Raw genomic sequence first — 19,532 nt, 5'->3', positions numbered from 1 at the left:
CAGCTCACTGCTTCACTGCTATACGCTTGCTGAACCATTTCCAGGGTCTGTGTTATGGATTTGAGTTTGACACAGAATTTGATGTTCGCGCTCTGGTCCGTAGTAAAATCACAAATGTGCACATCATCACAAAAACACATATAACACAAGTCCTGATGTTGACAGAGTGATATCATGCAGCATACTGACCCATGAGAGTTGCTGCTCACTCCTACTGCATGTACATGACCATGCCGCACTCCGTTCATTCACGACAGAAACAATCCTGGAACTTTCTGATTGCACCTCATATGAGGTGATCTACATTCATATCAGCAGCTGCATGAATAATTGATCATTTCTGTGAAGTGTTTGAAGTCCATAAGGCTCAACCGGGTTCATACCATCACTTGTTTCAAATCGGTATTTTAAATGATGCTTCAATGTAATTATTATGTTTTTTCTTGAGACGACATTCACGACATCACTAAACAGTAATATCATAAACACTGACACAAACACTGTTGAATATAAATGTCTGAAACAGATCCAAACCTGTGTATGGTACAGTCTTCCAGATCTTATATTTCTATTAATTTCCTTTTTTCAAGTTTCTTTCCCAAAATGATGTTCTTTGTGTTTGTGTTCTTCAGGTCAGCGCTGTGGGAGTCTGTTCACACCGAGGAGCGCACAACGCTGTTAAAAAATAAAGATGATGGAGAGTTCTGGTATGCACACTCTCACACATACAGGAACATTGCATCGTTTTACTTCAACCTTTTTTTTTTAAACACACAAAAAAAAATATACAAAATATTGGTTACAAAATTATTGCCACCTTTACAATGAATATTTTGTGGCTCCTGTTCTGGAGACAATCTCAGCTTCTTGTAATGTCTAATAAGATTGGAGAGAGATGCTGTATAGGACATCTCAGACACTAATCCATTCACAACATTTTAAGTTCATTTACATTAAGTTGTGTGTTAAGAGCATGTGGACTTTACTCTTCAGTTCAGACCACAGGCTTTCAGTAGACTTCAAATCTGAGGTGCTCATTACTAAACATTTGTTTTTTGTTTCTTTAACCATTTCTCTGTGGGTTTGGAAGTACATTTGACTCAATTGGTGGCACGGTGGTGTAGTGGTTAGCACTGTTGCCTCACAGCAAGAAAGTTCTGGGTTCGAGCCCAGTAGCCAACGGGGGTCTTTCTGTGTGGAGTTTGCATGTTCTCCCCATGTCTGCATGGGTTTCCCCCATAGTCTAAAGACATGCAGGTTAGGTTAATTGGTGGCTTAATTGGTGGTTAACTGGTGTGAATGATTGCTTGCTTGACACATAGAGATGTGTCAGCCCTGCGATAACCTGGTGACTTGTCCAGGGTACCCTGCCTCTTGCCCATAGTCAGCTGGGATAGGCTCCAGCTTGCCTGTGACCCTGCACAGGATAAGTGGTTACAGATAATGGATGGAGGGATTTGATTCAACCTCTTGTTGAAAACTCTATGACCAAGTCCAAACCTCCTAGCAGAGGCAAACAGATTCTGGGCTTAAATACCATATAGCTTTTTGCAGCGTTGGTAGGATTCATGATCAAGAGCTCCAAAGCATAACTGATCCAGCTCCAGGTTTTTTTTTTTTTACTCCAGATGTTCACTCTCCTTTTATCACCAAACATGCTGATTTGTGCATGACTAAAATAAAATAAAATAAAAACAAAAACAAAACTAACAACAAAAAACCCTGGTTTTCATCAGACCACAAAACCATGCTGCTGGCTGAAGCTCTAATGAGGTTTGGTGAAGTTCAGGCTCTGGATTTTGTCAGATGTTTTCAGGATGGGATTCCACACAGCTTCCTGGAACAAAAAATGATGTTTAATAGCTGATTTAAAACATTTGACAACAAGAAGAATAAACTGAACTGTGAAATTCTATAACTTTTATATTTTATCTTTTTTCCCTTCCTTACACACAGCATTTATACACCAAGGAAAGAGATTATGGAAGAATGCAACTTTTTTTTTTTAAGAATGACAGTTTGTTTTTTATTTATTTCTAACACTCCCTCATAGAATCCTAATTGAAATAACTGTAAAATAACACATATGGAATTAAGCAGTAACCAAGTGTTAAATAAATCAATCACTTCCTCACTGCTCCTCTGAATTAAATTTCTGAAAGGAATTTTGTGGAAACTATTTAAGCTGGAATAAAAACTACTTGCAAAATATACAAATTAAAATATCAATGTAACTCTATTTTATATCTATATATTCACTATTTGCATTTGTCTTAGAAACAACCAGAAGCTTTTATGTCACATGACTCACATTTATACCTCACAAATCTGTGGTGCTTTTCTTTCTTTAGGATGTCAATGGAGGATTTCTGCAAAAGCTTTGCTTATGTGGATATCAGCTGTCAAAGTCCGGCGTTCCTCGATGGGTCATCAGAAAGCAGCTGGATGATGACAAATTACAAAGGACAGTGGGACGAGAAGACAGCCGGGGGATCCATGGAACACAAACGTGAGTATTTATGTACAAGAAAGGACATAAATCTGCTTTATTTATGATGATGTTCATTTTAGAGGTTTTATATGCTAAGCTGAGCGTGAATATACTGTCCACTAAAACTGCAGTTTGCCATGATATGCTGAAACAATGCTGGCCAGATTAACTGGAGAAAGGGGACGTGTTTACAGGAGCGAATCGGCCACTGTCCCAGAATAGGCATCAAGACACTGAATTCATTATTATCTAATTATCTGATTGATTGAGTGGATAATCAATCAATCAATCAATCAATCAAGTGGATCTGTGGATCAAAGCAAGGTGCTGTGAGAGGGTTAATCTCATCTCATCTCATTATCTCTAGCCGCTTTATCCTTCTACAGGGTCGCAGGCAAGCTGGAGCCTATCCCAGCTGACTACGGGCGAAAGGCGGGGTACACCCCGGACAAGTCGCCAGGTCATCACAGGGCCGACACATAGACACAGACAACCATTCACACTCACATTCACACCTACGGTCAATTTAGAGTCACCAGTTAACCTAACCTGCATGTCTTTGGACTGTGGGGGAAACCGGAGCACCCGGAGGAAACCCACGCGGACACAGGGAGAACATGCAAACTCCACACAGAAAGGCCCTCGCCGGCCCCGGGGCTCGAACCCAGGACCTTCTTGCTGTGAGGCAACAGCGCTAACCACTACACCATCGTGCCGCCCGAGAGGGTTAATGAATTTTGGCAAAGTTCTATATTTTGTGGTAATTGTTTTAATTATTTTCATTATTTCTATATTTAGAGAGCTTCTGGATGAACCCTCAGTATCTGGTGAAGATTCCAGAGATGGCCGACACTGAAGCACAAGGGTTGAACATGCTGGTGTCTCTCATACAGAAACCCAAAAGCAGACACAGACACGACATTAAAAACCATTGCATTGGGTTTGGTGTGTTTGCGGTGAGTGTTGATACACATTTTTAGCTTTTTAAAATGCTCTCCTTGGAGCAGTGTGTGTGTGTGTGTGTGTGTGTGTGTGTATCCACTTTCATGAAAAGTGTCTGAATTGTTCATCTTCTTGTTCTTACAGGTTCCCCCAGAGGTAGGTAAAGCTGTATTTTAAATATCACGCCTCAGACTATTCCCTTTACACTGGATTCAGAGATCATACTCTGTCTACTCTCATGTGAGATAAAAACATATCAGATCTAACAATGACATTAGAAACCATCTACTCTTTCTCCTCCAGCTAAAGGCTCAGAAAGCATTCCCTGCCCCCTTTTTCACCTCCAGTGCTCCAGTGGCCTGGTCCAAGAGCCAATCTAACAGCAGAGAAGTGATGGAGTTTTTGAGACTGAAACCTGGACACTACCTCATCGTACCTTTCATCTTTAAACCCAATGAAACAGCCTCCTTTGTTCTCACACTATACTTAAAGTAAGAGCGTAACTCAGATAACTGGGTTATAAAAGACCTGCTGTGAAAATTTATCCTGTATGGGCTGCATGTTATTTTCTCAACCTGTAGAAAATATCCAGAAAATGTCATGGATCATCAAGTTAACTTTTAAGAAGTTTTATTTGAAGCATGTATGTATGTATGTATGTATGTGTGGAGGATCGTAATTTGATCATTATAATCATATGATATATTTTTAAAATATACCTCAGTTCTGTTCTGACTGGACAGAATGTGTTGAGGGATGTAATATATGATGCAGATTTTTTGCTATGCATTTTATATGCAGATTCATATATATATATATATATATATATATATATATATATATATATATATATATATATATATATCAACTTTGCTAACTAATAATATTAAATGCATTATTTAATAATTACTCATTATTTTTTGTCATTGATGAAGTAAAACTGATGTATATCTTATCAATAATTGCTGTTTTTCATACATACACTACAGTTTGGAGTAATTTGAGTTTCAGTATAAAACACTAGATCATTCATTTCAGAGTGTGAAGTGTAACATATGACCATGCAAATTCAATTTTAGAGATTTTAATGATTATTAAATAACTTTTAAGGCTTTATAAAAAGGCTGATGAGTAATGTGAATATCACACTCGAAATCTGTGCCCAAACTGGCATTGTCATATATAGAGAGAGTATATACAGTAATTATTTTTATAAAATCCAAGTATCCTTCTGTAATTGTTGCTTTAGGCTGTAGTGGGTGGGGCCCGTGGGTGTGGTTTGTTCAGTTTGATCATGCAGCTATTTAGAGTAAACGAGTGATGTACAGCAATATATTTGTTGTATTTAGTGTTATTTTATATCTACAGTATGGCTGCTGAAGAGAAGAACAGAACAGATGAACAAAATTCACTCATTAAAATCAGCATAAAACAATAAAAATGTAAATCTGACTAGAATGTTTGATAATCAGATATCAAGGCTATCTGGTGATAATGGAGTCAGAAGGAAAGAAATGGCTCAGTGAAAACTGATTAGATCCAAAAATGTGTGATTCTGGTTGTTTAAGACGGTGGTCATCATAAATAATGTTCCTGCATTCACAGTAAAGTTTCATTCCTGTTTATAGACCTGAGAGTTAAACATGATGCTGTGAATAGGTCTATTTTAGAGTTTTATCCATTTACAATGATCTGTGTTTCTGTTGTTCACAGGATTAAACCGAACAGATGATGTGATGGTGAAAAAAGATGGACGTACGGACATGTAGCAAAAGGGACAAAACAGGACAGAACCCTCATGTCTCTAGCTGTATTTTTGTGTCATATTGTTGCATGTAAAACATTTTTGTTTCCCTTTTAGTGCACAGGAATATATATATATAATATATATATTAGTGCTGTCAAGCGATTAAAATATTTAATCGCGATTAATGTCGCGACTGTCATAGTTAACTCGCGATTAATCGCAATTTAATCGCACATTTTTGTCACATGAAAAACCATTGTAATTCTCTTATCAGCATAAAAAAGTGAATGGGCTTGCTCACCGTTCAAACTACGGGGGTACTCGGGGGATCCGAGATCCCCTGAAACAGACATGAGATCCCTTGAAAACATGACTTGGGAAATGTTGGGGGGGTCTCTAAAATATTGTCAAAATGATGTTTATTGACATAGTAATCGTGTGTAACGGGAAGCATTTGCATATCCGAAGTGAGCGCGCGATGGACAGCCGCGCTCTGAGACAAGCGCAAGCACCCCCCAAGGGAATAAAGGGACCCCCTGAAAATATTGGCATAGTTCGAACACTGGTTGTACCAATGTTTTTTTTTTTAATTGCAGAGCATAACACGTCTTGTCACAGCCACTGCAAAGTGGGGCTGGAGCCGCCGATGGGAAAACGAAACTTAAGCCGAGCACCGTGGCTCTTCGGGGGAGGGCAGAGGACTCTGGCTGTGCGGGGCGTGGCATCATGTCACAGAGCGTTAATCTCGCGATAAAAAAATTATCGCCGTTAAAATTGAGTCAAGTTAACGCGTTAATAACGCGACATTTTTGACAGCACTAATATATATATATATATATATATATAAAATATTTTTTATTTATTTATTTTTTTTAACCAGATTTGGTGCTCTTTTCTTGTTCAGCATGAACTAGCCAGTGAAAGCACTGTGTTCTATTAGACAGACAGAACTGAGGATGCCTTTCGGATGAGAGGCGAAACGTCTTCAAGACTTTTCAAGAAAGTCCAGTTGCTCTCTTCTACCAACCACAGATTAGCCAGTGAAAGCACTGTGTGAGTGAACACTACAGTAGATCACATTTGGTGTGAGCTCTTATCATTTAAACATCAAGTTCAGCTCTGGGAGTAAAATCAAAATGCTTACGATTTCGGTTTGTCACTGGGCCAGTGGTGTATAAATTTTTAAGGAAATGGGAGGATCTGATTTGACAGGCCAACCTTGAGCCATTAGCCTGAAAAAATACAGGTCTGACTGTGTCTGAAAGCACAAAGATTTCAGTTAAAAAAAAAAAAAAAAACCACATTATTTTCACATCACATTGTCCTTGAGGTTCATTTCCCAGTCATCAAACTTGGAGATACTGGAGATTCCTTCCAAAAATGTTCCAGAAACACATTCCTCCTTTTAGAGAACCATACCATATTAACAATTGCACACATTTTTAATCAGTTTATGTGAATCCCTGGCCAGAATCCACAATTCGAGAATTGTGAATAAACTAAAAAGCAGTATTTGTTTGTGTTCTTAGTGTGCAGAATTTCATGAAACAGGACGCAAAAGGGGCGGCACGGTGGTGTAGTGGTTAGCGCTGTAGCCTCACAGCAAGAAGGTCTGGGTTCGAGCCCCGTGGCTGGTGAGGGCCTTTCTGTGCGGAGTTTGCATGGTCTTCCCGTGTCCGCGTGGGTTTCCTCCGGGTGCTCCGGTTTCCCCCACAGTCCAAAGACATGCAGGTTAGGTTAACTGGTGACTCTAAATTGACCGTAGGTGTGAATGTGAGAGTGAATGGTTGTCTGTGTCTATGTGTCAGCCCTGTGATGACCTGGCGACTTATCCAGGGTGTACCCCGCCTTTTGCCTGTAGTCAGCTGGGATAGACTCCAGCTTGCCTGCGACCCTGTAGAACGGGATAAAGCGGCTACAGATAATGAGATGAGATGAGGATGCAAAAGGCTTAACCACGCTTTTCTGCTCGCTACCTTCTGTTATTATTTAAGTCTAATATCACCATCTATTGGACAGCCAAAATACTACATGTTTATATCTGACAGTATGAATTATTTATTTATTTTTTGTATGTGAAAATTTTTATGTATCCAAATAAACACAACTTCATCTGAAACTTTTTTTTTAATTTTATGACTAATTTTTATGGTGGCACGGTAGTGTGGTGGTTAGCACTGTCGCCTCACAGCAAGAAGGTCCTGGGTTCAAGCCCAGTGGCTGACGAGGGGCTTTCTGTGTGGAGTTTACATGTTGTCTGTGTGGGTTTCCTCTGGGTGCTCTGGTTTTCCCCACAGTCCAGACATGCAGATTAGGCTAATTAGTGGCTCTAAATTGGCCATAGGTGTGAATGGTTGTTTGTGTCTATGTGTCAGCCCTGTGATGATCTGGTGACTTGTCTGGGGTGTACCCCACTTCTTGCCCATAGTCAGCTGGGATAGGCTGCAGCTTGCCTGTGACCCTATATAGGATACGTGGCTACAGATGATGGATGTATGGACTAATTTTTATTGATTTTAAAATTATGTTTTGTGAGTCCTGCACAGTTTCATGCTTTTCTCTGTTTTCTCTCAACATTTTTTTTTAATGAGCTGGATCACATCAGCTGTGTTTGGAGCAGGAAAAAAAAAAACTCTGAATTTGTGCAAGACAAGACTGGAGATGAGAATAGTAGTCTTTAATATGTGTCTTTTTTTAATCAAAATGTCTTTACTTTTGTGCTTTTGAACACATTCTCAGAGGTTTAACTTACACTGTTTACTTTGTAACTTCCTTTTCTGTTTTATTTGTATTTTATTTTATTACTGTATTTTAATCACTTGATTTGTTGATTAAATGGTTGTACAGTACCTTGAGCTACCATGTAATCGTGATCAATCCCACACACTCTCCTCTGAAAAAGTTCCACTTTTTCTCAAATCAGGAGATGCTACAGGGGTTTTAACCCTCTGGGGTTGAGAGGTTTGGCAGCGAAGCTCGGCAGGTTTAGAATGAGGAGGTCATGTAGTTAGATAAATATCTTTGAGTTTTTATCATACAAGCATGAGAAACATATTGACAGAAACTTCATACTTTACACTTTCCTTTGTGTCCACTGCCAAATAATATTATACTTACAAAAAAAAAAAGATTTCCTCAGCATGCTGCTTTTCACAAGTTCTCAATGACAAGCAGAAGCTGGAAGAATCCCCAGGTCTTTAAAGTCTGGTGTTTGGGAGCATTTCAGCTTCCCTGTAAGTTCTGACTTGATGGTCAGTGAGTGGTGGACCCACACATTACAGTATACAGAATCCATGTGTAAAATACACTAGAAGAAGACTTCTAGATACTTTTCTTTGCATGTCTCAGCTTGTTAGGAAGTTGGGGTCAGAGTGCAGGGTCAGCCACAATACAGTGCCCTGGAGCTGAGAGGATTAAGAGCCTTGCTCAAGGGCCCAACAGTGGCAACTTGGTAGTGTTGGGGCTTGAACCCATAACAGATAACAGATAGTGTGATTATAAATAACTTGCTTCCTTATAAATAACTTGCATGTCGTATATGGTCAAAAAGTGCATCTGTGTAACCAGGAAATTCATTATAGTTTTAACATGAAGTTTATTTTGTTGAACTTATCAACTGTTCACTGATGGTGACTTGAGTGTAAAACTGTTCATAACAACTGCAGTCCTAAAGTTATCATGGTGATTGTGGTCCTAAACTATTGTAGAAAAACTGTTTGTATAAATTGCAGTCCAAACCCATATTCACCATTCTAAGTGTCTCTTTAGGCTGTCCATATGGGGCCATCCTCAGTAGGACTGAAGTGATGAGAACTTCAACCAGAAGTAGGGCATCAGAATGGATCAGGCAGGTCCAGAGAGAAGAAGGGGACACTGGTATCTCAGGAGCAGCATGTGTAACATGAGAGAGAGAGAAATTACACATATTTACTTCACTCCAACATAGGTGTGTTAAATCTAAATCTGTATCATCACACGGTTCACTCACAGGGAAATCAAGTCCTACAGTAAACTGTGTAAGTTACAACTTCAGTAAAAATCAACTGAACTGTACTTCATGGAGTGTAAATTCCTAGCATTCACACATTATAGCTTTACATTTTGATGCTTACTGTGTTTTTCTCCTGTGAATGTTTTGCTATCTTCTTATTACAAAATGGAGTTCAGTTTACCCTCAAACTGGTTTGAACTGATTCATATAAAGGAAAGAAAGGATCGGTACAGAGTAGGAAGTGGAGTCAAGAAACACACACACATGATCCATTTAATAGATTTGACTGCATTACCCTTACTTTTCTCTTTACTTTTATTGAGTCCTAATGAGTTAAATGTGTAAAGAGTGCAAACAGAAAGCAGTCTCAGTTTCGGAATAACAAATACACATGCATGTTATAAATAGATAGACATAAAGACATGCCAAAGCATTGTATGTGGATGCTCACAAAGTGAAATCTTCATATTTACACTTCAGGTGAGCATGTGTTCTATGGGGCAGTGATGACTCACTCAATCATACAAGCATGACCCCTTGAACTACACACCCAGAATGCAATCGCCATGACATAGTTGCCTGTTCTCTATGGACAACATTAGCCACACACACCTGCTTTCACTTTATTTCACTTCTGGTAGTTTGTCTTGTATTCGTCTTTATTTTAGTTTGCTGATACTCCTCATGTTTCTTACTTCTACTGTCGTGTTTTTATGCCTGGTGTTTTTTGTTACTTTGATGATTCTGTGTAAATAAAATGTTTTTACATTTGTATCTGTGTCCATGCCTCAACCATGATAAAAATATTCAGTGGAAATGTCAGAATCTGGAGAGAGAGAGCGCATTCACATAATTCTGATTAGATTAGATTAGATAGAACTTTATTGATCCCTTTGGGAGGGTTCCCTCAGGGAAATTAAGATTCCAGCAGCATCTTTACAGGATAAACAGAGAATAGAAAATAGAGAAAAAAAAAACTTCTAGATAAATTAAATTAAGAATTTACATATACAATGGGCGGCACGGTGGTGTAGTGGTTAGTGCTGTCGCCTCACAGCAAGAAGGTCCTGGGTTCGAGCCCTGGGGCCGGCGAGGGCCTTTCTGTGCGGAGTTTGCATGTTCTCCCCGTGTCCACGTGGGTTTCCTCCGGGTGCTCCGGTTTCCCCCACAGTCCAAAGACATGCAGGTTAGGTTAACTGGTGACTCTAAATTGACCGTAGGTGTGAATGGTTGTCTGTGTCTATGTGTCAGCCCTGTGATGACCTGGCGACTTGTCCAGGGTGTACCCCGCCTTTCGCCCGTAGTCAGCTGGGATAGGCTCCAGCTTGCCTGCGACCCTGTAGAAGGATAAAGCGGCTAGAGATAATGAGATGAGATTTACATATACAAATATAAAAAGAATAAGATATGGGGAAGAGAGGAAGGGGGAGGGGGAGGGGGAAAAGCTCTAACATTATATTATAATATTAAAGCTACTTATAATAAAGTGAAGAGAAAAGTAAGGGTAATGCAGTTAAATGTATGAAATGGATCGTGTGTGTGTGTGTGTGTGTGTGTGTGTGTTTCTTGACTCCACCTCCTACGATGTATCGGTCCTTTCTTACCTTTATATGAGCCAGTTCAAACCGGTTTGAAGGGAAACGAAACTCCATTTTGTGATGAGAAGATCACAAAACATTCACAGGTGAAAAACACAGTAAGTATCAAAAATGTAAAGCTATAATATGTGAATGTTGTGAATCTACACTACATGAAATACAGTTCAGTTGCTTTTTACTAAAGTTGTAACTTACACAGTTTACTGTAGGACTTGATTTCCCTATGAGTGAACCGTGTGATGACACAGATTTAGATTTAACACATCTGTGTTGGAGTGAAGTACATTCTCTTTCTCCATGTTTATGGGTGTAATCTGAAGAAGGATACCTGACCTCCAATATGAGTGTTTCTGGGGAACAGGACACAAAGAAAGATGAGAGGTGAGTGAAGGGTGTGACTCTGTGAAGCACATAAATATTCTCACATTCACCAACACAAACAAATCAGACTCTGAACACTGATGTGTTTCTGTGAAAAGTGACTCTTTGAGAGTTTAATTCAGCAGCTTTGTACAAATATCTTCAAAATCCAGCTGATGAATAGTGACATTATTCTACTGAGCAACAAGTTGTCCCTGTAGCTGGATAAAGTATGAATGTTAAAGAATCATATCAGTGCTAATGAGGAATATCATCGGATTTTAAAGGAACAGTCCACCGTACTTCCATAATGAAATATGCTCTTATCTGAATTGAGACAAGCTGCTCCGTACCTCTCCGAGCTTTGCGCGACCTCCCAGTCAGTCAGACGCAGTCAGATGCTGAGCTCCGTATCAATGCGCTGCCGAAGCGCGCAGAAGGTGTTAGTACGCCTGTCATTATAGTGCGGACTTTCCATAGCATAGAAAATCGCTACGTTTCAATTCGTGTAACTGAACTTGTTTCATATCACTGGTCATATAAACCTATGTAAACAGGAAAAACGCGGAAGAGTTTGGTCGTATCTAACTACAGCCCCAAAAAATACCATTGGCCATACTGAGCCTAGCTACATTGCTAACAGGAGTAACAGCGCGTTTGACTGCGTCTGACTGACTGGGAGGTCGCGCAAAGCTCGCAGAGGTACGGAGCAGCTCGTCTCAATTCAGATAAGAGCATATTTCATTATGGAAGTACAGTGGACTGTTCCTTTAACTCCAGTTTAATTATTCAGTTTTGCTGCAGAACAGTAATAATGATGCAGTGGTTGTGTGTGTTTAGTCTGATTCAGGGTAAGAGATCAGACTCACCTGAACCCAGCTGTGTGTCCATGAAGAGTGACTGGTCAGTAGAGCGTCCACTAAACTTTACAGACACAGACTGTGCTCCTGATCTGAGGTCAGTACAGTTTAATGTGAGTGCAGTGTTTTATCACTCACACTCTCAATCAAACATCTCTCAAATATCTGTGTATTCACTGGTTTGTGTTTGTAGTTGTGAATATGATTTATAGTCCATGTGAAACTTTTAACAAGTGTTTTGTTTATTCATAGACCACAGAAGAACAAATCAAAAATCACTGAGAAAAGTCATTTGGAGGGTGTGTGTGTAATATTTACAAATCCCACCATTTTTGAGTAATCATTACACCTATTCCACTCTCACTGCAATGTGACAGAACAAAATCCTGAGCAACGCTAAGAGAGAACATGAGTGTATTGTGTTCTCCTCACTGGTTTCTAACACACAGAAATATTCACTGACTCACCTTCATGTTTTGTTTGTCTGCGCTCTCAGCTGAAACCAGTTTGTCTGGATTCCCCAATTGAACAGGCCTGGAATACACCATTTTAAATCACAAAGCTGTATTTGGTGCAAATACTGATATTTATTACATCTTCTTGGAGAAGTTTTATGATTTATCAGACACAAAAGTATTTTTATAGTATTTTTGTATTTTTTTTTCTTTCTGTTTCATATCAGGATCTGGAGGACAAATTCATCACTGTGATAAAGAAGGAGCTGAAGAGGTTTAAGAAGCTCCTGAGTCCAGATTACCTAGCATGCTCTGACAGCGAGGTGGAGGATGAGAAGGATCAGAGCAGTGTCAGAGAGGGAGTGCTGAAGATCACACTGCACTTCCTGAAGAACATGAACCACAAAGATCTCACTCACACACTGAAGAACAGTAAGAGCTCATGGGGTTATAACATCACTTTAACTTTAGAGGAAGGAAACTGCTCTAAATTTATTAAACATGTCTCATCATAATGATGTGATTTTATCAACAGAATAAAATAACAGATGTGTACTGACATCACATACAGCTATGAAAATATCAAGTCACCAGAGATGATCATAGAATTTATATTTTATTCTTCTTTGTATCAGAACTTGTCTTTGTGTACCAGCAAAAACTCAAATCCAAACTGAGAGAGAAATGTAAAAGAATTAATGAAGGAATCTCCCAGCATGGAAGCTCAGCATTTCTGAATGAGATCTACACAGAGCTCTATATCACAGAGGGTTGGAGTGGAGACATCAATAAGGAACATGCGGTGAGACAGATTGAGGCAGCGTCCAGGAGACCAGCTACACAGGAGACACCCATCAAATGTAATGATCTCTTTAAAGACACATCCATCAGAAGTGTGTTGACTAAAGGAGTTGCTGGAATTGGAAAAACAGTCTCTGTACAAAAGTTCATTCTGGACTGGACTGAAGGAAAAGCAAATCAGGACATCACCTTCATGTTCCCACTTCCCTTTAGAGAGCTGAATTTGATGAAGCAGAAAACTCTCAGTCTGATGAATCTTCTTCATCACTTTTTCCCAGAAATGAAAGAATTGCGACTAATAGACTGCGAGATCAACAAAGTCCTGTTCATATTTGATGGTCTGGGTGAGTGTCAACTTCCTCTAAATTTCCAGAACAATGAGACATTGTGTGATGTGACAGAGTCGGCCTCAGTGGATGTGCTGCTGACAAACCTCATCAAGGGGAATCTGTTTCCCTCTGCTCTCCTCTGGATAACCTCTCAACCAGGAGTAGCCAATCAGATCCCTCCTGAGTGTGTAGACCAGGTAACAGAGGTACGAGGGTTCAGTGACCCTCAGAAAGAGGAGTACTTCAGGAAGAGGATCAATGATCAGAGCCTGGCCAATAACATCATCACACACATGAAGTCCTCAAGAAGCCTCTACATCATGTGCCACATCCCAGTCTTCTGCTGGATCTCAGCCACTGTTCTCGAGAGAATGTTGGGTGAAGCAGAGAGTGGAGAGATCCCCAAGACTCTGACTCAAATGTTCACACACTTCCTGATCTTTCAGATCAAACACAAAGACCAAAAGTACCGTCAGAAATGTGAGCCTGATCCTCAGCAGACCAGAGCAAGTATCCTGGCACTGGGAAAACTAGCTTTCCAACAGCTGGAGAAAGGAAACCTGATCTTCTGTGAGGAAGACCTGAGAGAGTGTGGCATTGATGTGAGAGAAGTGTCAGTGTACTCAGGAGTGTGTACCCAAATCTTCAGAGAGGAGTTTGGGTTTCACCTGGGGAAGGTGTTCAGCTTTGTACATCTGAGTGTTCAGGAGTTTCTGGCTGCTTTATATGCATTTCTGTCCTTCCTCAGCAGAAATGTAACAGAACAACAAACCACTGATCTGTCGGATCTTTTCAGCAAGTCATGCATGTCTGATTTCCTCAGGAGTGCAGTGGACAAGGCCTTACAGACTGAGAATGGACACCTGGACCTGTTCCTCCGCTTCCTTCTGGGTCTCTCACTGGAGTCCAATCAGACTCTCTTACGAGACCTACTGCCCCAGACAGGAAGTAGCTCTCACAGCAAACAGGAAACAGTCGAGTACATTAAGGAGAAGATCAGGGAGAATCCATCTCCAGTGAAATCCATCAATCTGTTCCACTGTCTGAATGAACTGAATGATCATTCACTAGTGCAGGAAGTACAAAGTTACCTGAACAGAAGAGTTTATGCCCCTCTCAGTGGAGTCAGACTCTCTCCTGCTCAGTGGTCAGCTCTGGTGTTTGTGTTACTGAACTCAGAACAGGAGCTAAATGAGTTTAGTTTGAGAAAATATGACCAATCAGAGGAATGTCTTCTGAAGCTGCTACCAGTGTTCAAAGCCTCCAGAAAAGCTGAGTGAGTAATACTGAAACAATTTCATAAATGTAGTTTTTATTATTTTAACATTCATGACACTGCACTAATTAGAATGTTTATTATTAATTACAATAATCATCCATCCATTATCTATGCCGCTTATCCGTCAGGGGGAAGCTGAAGCCAATCCTAATTGACTTCAGTTGGGAGGCGGGGTTCACCCTGGGCAGGTCACTAATCTATCGCCTGGCTACATGGAGATGAACAACCATCACACTAACATTCACACATATGGGGGATTTAGCCAGTTGACTTGATCCACATGTGTTTAGACTGTGGGAGGAAACCAGAGCACCCAGAGAAAACCCACACAGGCATGGGGAGAACATGTAAATGCCACATTGGTTTGAATCCAGAACCTTCTTGCTGTGAGGTGACAGTGATAACCACCGTGCCACCCCTTACTCTAATCAGATCACTGTTATTTATTCTGTATGTCAGGAGAATCAAGAAGTTTATAGAGAGCATCATAGCATAAATGGTTATTTTTTTTCCTCTTTGGTTCAGGTTTTTTTTTCCCTGCTTAACCTTGTACTGTTAAATACAAAATCTAATTCCTGAGGGAAAATCAGATCATAGACTATAGGATTGGACATATTTCTAACTGACTTCTGATTTATCCACACTCAATTGCATTTTTATTTAAAAACAAAAATTAATTGTTTTTTGTCAGGTTGGGCTGGGAATCGAACCCAGGAAACCCCCACTAGGCCACCAGGGGAATGACTCAAGTGCAGAGGAGTGAGACAAAAGTTAGAGATCAAACAGTCTATTCACCAAAGCCCAAAAGTCCAGAAAATCCAAAGTTTGTGAAAAAGCAAAAATCCACAAAAGAAAAATACAAAACACACAGGAGATACAAGAAAAACATTCTGTCCTCAGTTCAAACTCCTCCAAACTGAGAGAACTGAACCTGAGTTACAATAACCTGCAGGATTCAGGAGTGAAGCTGCTCTCTGCTGGACTGGAGAATCCACACTGTACACTGGAGATACTGGAGTAAGATCATCTCTCTCTTTTTTTTTTTTGTGTGTGTGTGTGTGTGTGTGTGTGTGTTCTATAATTGTCGATCTCTCTACAGATTGGAGCTCTGCAGTATTACAGGTGAAGGTTGTGCTGCTCTGGTTTCAGTTCTGAGGTCAAACCCCTCATCACACCTGAGAGAACTGAATCTGAACTACAATAAACCAGGAGGATCAGGAATGAAACTGCTCTCTGATCTACTGAAGGCTCCATACTGCACACTGAAGAAACTACAGTGAGACAGACACACACACACACACACACACAGTTTTTACACTGATTTTTCTTGTGAGGAGTCTGACTATTGATTCTGATAAATATGAACATCTGTGTTCATTTGACCCTTTTCTATTTCATTATAGGTTCAGGACTGATCTCTCATCTGAACATTAGCTGAAGCTGTTATGTCTCTGTGATTTTATAGATTGTACTGTTTTTAAATTAAGACATGAGTAGGCAAGGGTGGACTGAATCAAAAATTCAGGCCAGGAATTTGACTCCATCCAAGGCCACCCTGTTCACACAAACAACCAGACAGTTAATTCTATCAGCTAACCATGGACATCATTTTGGTTTGAAAAATGCTGGAGACACAGATGGGACTTTCCATGATCATCTGCCACTGGCCTATTGCATTGTCTGTCTCAGCTATTACAATGAGCATAACCTGAATACAAATGTGACACATTTCATAGGTTACTGGCATTGTGTAGGACTTTAAAATGTTTAAACATGTTAAAAATAGCAAAGTCAAGTGCAAATTTCAAGTCTTTGAAACTGATCATCTTTAAAAAGAAAACAAGCACATATTTAGTAACATTACTTTTTAATCAAAATCGAACAATTAGATTCAGAGTTATCATAATTTAAAGTTCGATAATCAGGAGGGTTCTTTGGAACTGTGACCTGGTCATCGTCGTTGGCTGTCCATCACTAGCAGTGACGACTGCTTTACTGTCATGCTTTATGTCATCTACATACAGCAGTTCTCACATGCAAACTTGCTGATTTTTGGTTGAGGACTTGAGTCTGTCAAGATTGAAGAGTTTGCCTTCCAATTGAGTTCTGACGTAGACGCCTTTATCTAGGTTAGTGCCCATAGACTCTATGACTGCTGTAAGGTAGACTATAAACAATGTTGGGGCAAGAGCACATCCCTGTTTGACACCATGATTGACAGGAACAGCTTCACTAATGTCTTCTCCGATCAAAACCTTCCCAGACATGTTCTCATGGAAGAGATTAAAGGATATATGCAGAACCTTTATTTTTAAGTACATTTCTGAGTGGATAGTATCTCCATCCTTGACTTTTGTATGCTGCATAATTGGGAATAAAAAATATATATTTTTGAGAGTTAAAATAGACCACAAGGTTGGCATTCGAGCTGCCCCACTGAGCCAGCCAGCCCTGGGTAGGTGACGTCACAGCGGTAACCGGTGCTATAGACCAAAGCCAGACTCAGCAGGCGAGAGTGGTTGCAATGGCCTCTTCTTTCTGACTTATTTGAGATTCTTTGGATTCCTCAGATAGCAATACATCAGACTGTGATAGTCCTGAAATTGGAGCGTGTGTACATGCTACTGCTATACGCGTAGACCCATATCAGCTCGAACCATCGGAAAGTGAATCCGATAGTAACACGTCGGCCACGGAGGCCCCCACCTTCCGAAATAAAGCCAAAGAACAAAGCCATCTAGAGAATTGGTTGGAATTGAACTGACAGTCTCATGTGATTCTCATTAAAACAGGACAGGCATTATAACTTATGCAACATACATGTACATGCATGAATTTTCACTGATAAAATATAAAAGGCTAATTAAATAATCAGATTAACTGTGACAATCACATTCTGAAGCAAATTAAATAATCGTATACCGCTAACTTAAATGCACAATACAAGTTACATGTATTAATTTAAATTCAGGTAAACAATGAGTGTTGTTTTTGTAATGTAACCAAATGAGAGTCACATCTTACCCATCTGTGTTCTCGCTTTTGAAGGCCAGGCCTGTGACCGATTGTTCTGAAACAATCTGAATTTTAGTTCTTCGCTCATTTGCTTCTTCCACATAAGGGCAAGATATTGCTGCTGAGGCAAGCATATCCAGCATGGGGGGGGGAAAAAAGAAAGAGCATATCCAGTGGAGAAGTCTGATGACTGATTCACTCATTCTCCATACTGAGTACTCTGCCATTACTGCTCGGCTCACACTCTGGGAGAACTGGTGCAACTGAACTTATTTTCCTTTTCTTTTAGTCTTCTTTTCTTAATTGTTGGTACTGCACCCTCTTTCAATACGGGCTTATAGCCAATGCTCCTCAACAGATCAGAGGTTTCGTACGTGTCCTCAGTAACATGTGCAGAGCAGAGGAGAGACCACTTCGTAGGCGCCCAATCTGTGAATTTCTCACAAACCGCGTCCAAATCTTTGCAGTTTGAACATTCTTGGACCATGAATGCAACATAAATCCACCTTCTGTCATGTTGCTGCACCCTCCAGCAACACATCTACGTGGCATGGTGATAAATTAGCTCAAAATGGAGGATCGGAGTTGCAGTCAGCTCTGTGTTTTAGTATAGCAGAAATGGCGATGAGACTGATTGACTTCCTGCTGTGACATCACGGACGTCAAGGTCATTCACTCAGACCGCTACCTATAAGAATAATTTTAATCGTAAAAAAATTACTATGTTAGATTTATTGTTAATGCTTAAAACTATTCCTATGCCATTCTTGAGGTCTCAAGGCATTTATAAACTAAAAATGAGGCCATGGTTCTGCATATATGCTTTAATGAGCAGTCTTTCCGGGCATCCATACACTTCTAGTATCTTCCAAAGCATCTCTCGGTCAGTGGTGTCAAAGGCCTTTGAAAAGTCTACAAAAACCATGTATAGAGGTTGACATTGCTTGATGGCTTTCTCTTTGAGTTGTCTCAGAGTAAAGATCATATCTGAAGTTCAGCTGCCAGCCCTGAAACCACACTGACTTTCTGGAAGTACATCTTCTGAGATTTTTAATTCGATTTAGAACTATCTTGGCCAGAATGTTGCCTGCAATGGAAAGCAGAGAGAGGCCACATTGGTTTTCATATTTGCTCCTTTCTTTTTGTAGATGGTCACAATTAGTGTATCTTTTATAAAGGAAAATTTTTATCTTTTAGACAATTCTTATGACTTTAGTGATCTTTAGAAAAGTAAGCTTCAGAGACACTGTATAGGGGAAAAATATAATTTTTAGAGAATCTGTGCCTCTCAGATTCTTAGAAGGTCAGACACTGTCTCCTGTTTATAAAAGATGAAAAATGTTGTGTTCTATTTTCTAGGGTATTGTAAACATGTGTACAGTGGGGCAAAAAAGTATTTAGTCAGCCAAAAATTGTGCAAGTTCTCCCACTTAAAAAGATGAGAGAGGCCTGTAATTTTCATCACAGGTACATTTCAACTATGAGAGACAGAATGGGGGGAAAGAATCCAGGAAATCACATTGTAGGATTTTTAATGAATTAATTGGTAAATTCCTCGGTAAAATAAGTATTTGGTCACCTACAAACAAGCAAGATTTCTGGCTCTTACAGACCTGTAACTTCTTCTTTAAGAGGCTCCTCTGTCCTCCACTCGTTACCTGTAT

General features: G+C 39.9%; 2 protein-coding genes across 5 annotated transcripts in view; both read left to right on the top strand.

Moving 5' to 3' along the window:
• Nucleotides 1–8,035, top strand: part of LOC132887172 (calpain-2 catalytic subunit-like) — a 29,736-nt gene extending 21,701 nt beyond the window's left edge. For all 4 annotated transcript variants that reach the window (XM_060922645.1, XM_060922644.1, XM_060922642.1 and 1 more), the window contains 5 exons: nucleotides 633–707; nucleotides 2,352–2,509; nucleotides 3,290–3,447; nucleotides 3,578–3,924; nucleotides 5,147–8,035. In XM_060922645.1, coding sequence (XP_060778628.1) covers nucleotides 633–707; nucleotides 2,352–2,509; nucleotides 3,290–3,447; nucleotides 3,578–3,610 — 424 coding nt within the window. In that variant the 3' untranslated portion in view covers nucleotides 3,611–3,924; nucleotides 5,147–8,035. The remainder of the gene's footprint in view (nucleotides 1–632; nucleotides 708–2,351; nucleotides 2,510–3,289; nucleotides 3,448–3,577; nucleotides 3,925–5,146) is intronic.
• Nucleotides 8,036–10,846: 2,811 nt separating this feature from the next.
• LOC132886310 (NLR family CARD domain-containing protein 3-like) lies at nucleotides 10,847–19,272 on the top strand. The gene is made up of 9 exons (XM_060920861.1): nucleotides 10,847–10,867; nucleotides 11,090–11,150; nucleotides 11,970–12,086; nucleotides 12,242–12,274; nucleotides 12,650–12,876; nucleotides 13,080–14,850; nucleotides 15,640–15,870; nucleotides 15,953–16,129; nucleotides 16,257–19,272. The coding sequence occupies exons 2-9, from the start codon at nucleotides 11,110–11,112 to the stop codon at nucleotides 16,285–16,287; spliced, it is 2,628 nt and encodes an 875-aa protein (XP_060776844.1). The 5' UTR covers nucleotides 10,847–10,867; nucleotides 11,090–11,109; the 3' UTR covers nucleotides 16,288–19,272.
• The last annotated feature ends 260 nt before the right edge of the window (nucleotides 19,273–19,532 follow it).

The sequence above is a fragment of the Neoarius graeffei genome, chromosome 5 (genome assembly GCF_027579695.1).
Source record: "Neoarius graeffei isolate fNeoGra1 chromosome 5, fNeoGra1.pri, whole genome shotgun sequence".
In the NCBI taxonomy this organism is placed as follows: Eukaryota; Metazoa; Chordata; class Actinopteri; order Siluriformes; family Ariidae; genus Neoarius; species Neoarius graeffei.
Note: the sequence above shows the minus strand (reverse complement) of the source record. Positions and strands in the feature narration are given on the sequence as shown.

Bases quoted from the DNA above. Each gene is read 5' to 3' on its own strand.
- LOC132886310 (XM_060920861.1), top strand. From the start codon at position 11,110: ATGAGTGTTTCTGGGGAACAGGACACAAAGAAAGATGAGAG. The intron at 15,871-15,952 runs GTAAGATCATCT...ATCTCTCTACAG, and splicing joins TGTACACTGGAGATACTGGA to ATTGGAGCTCTGCAGTATTA. The intron at 16,130-16,256 runs GTGAGACAGACA...ATTTCATTATAG, and splicing joins TGCACACTGAAGAAACTACA to GTTCAGGACTGATCTCTCAT.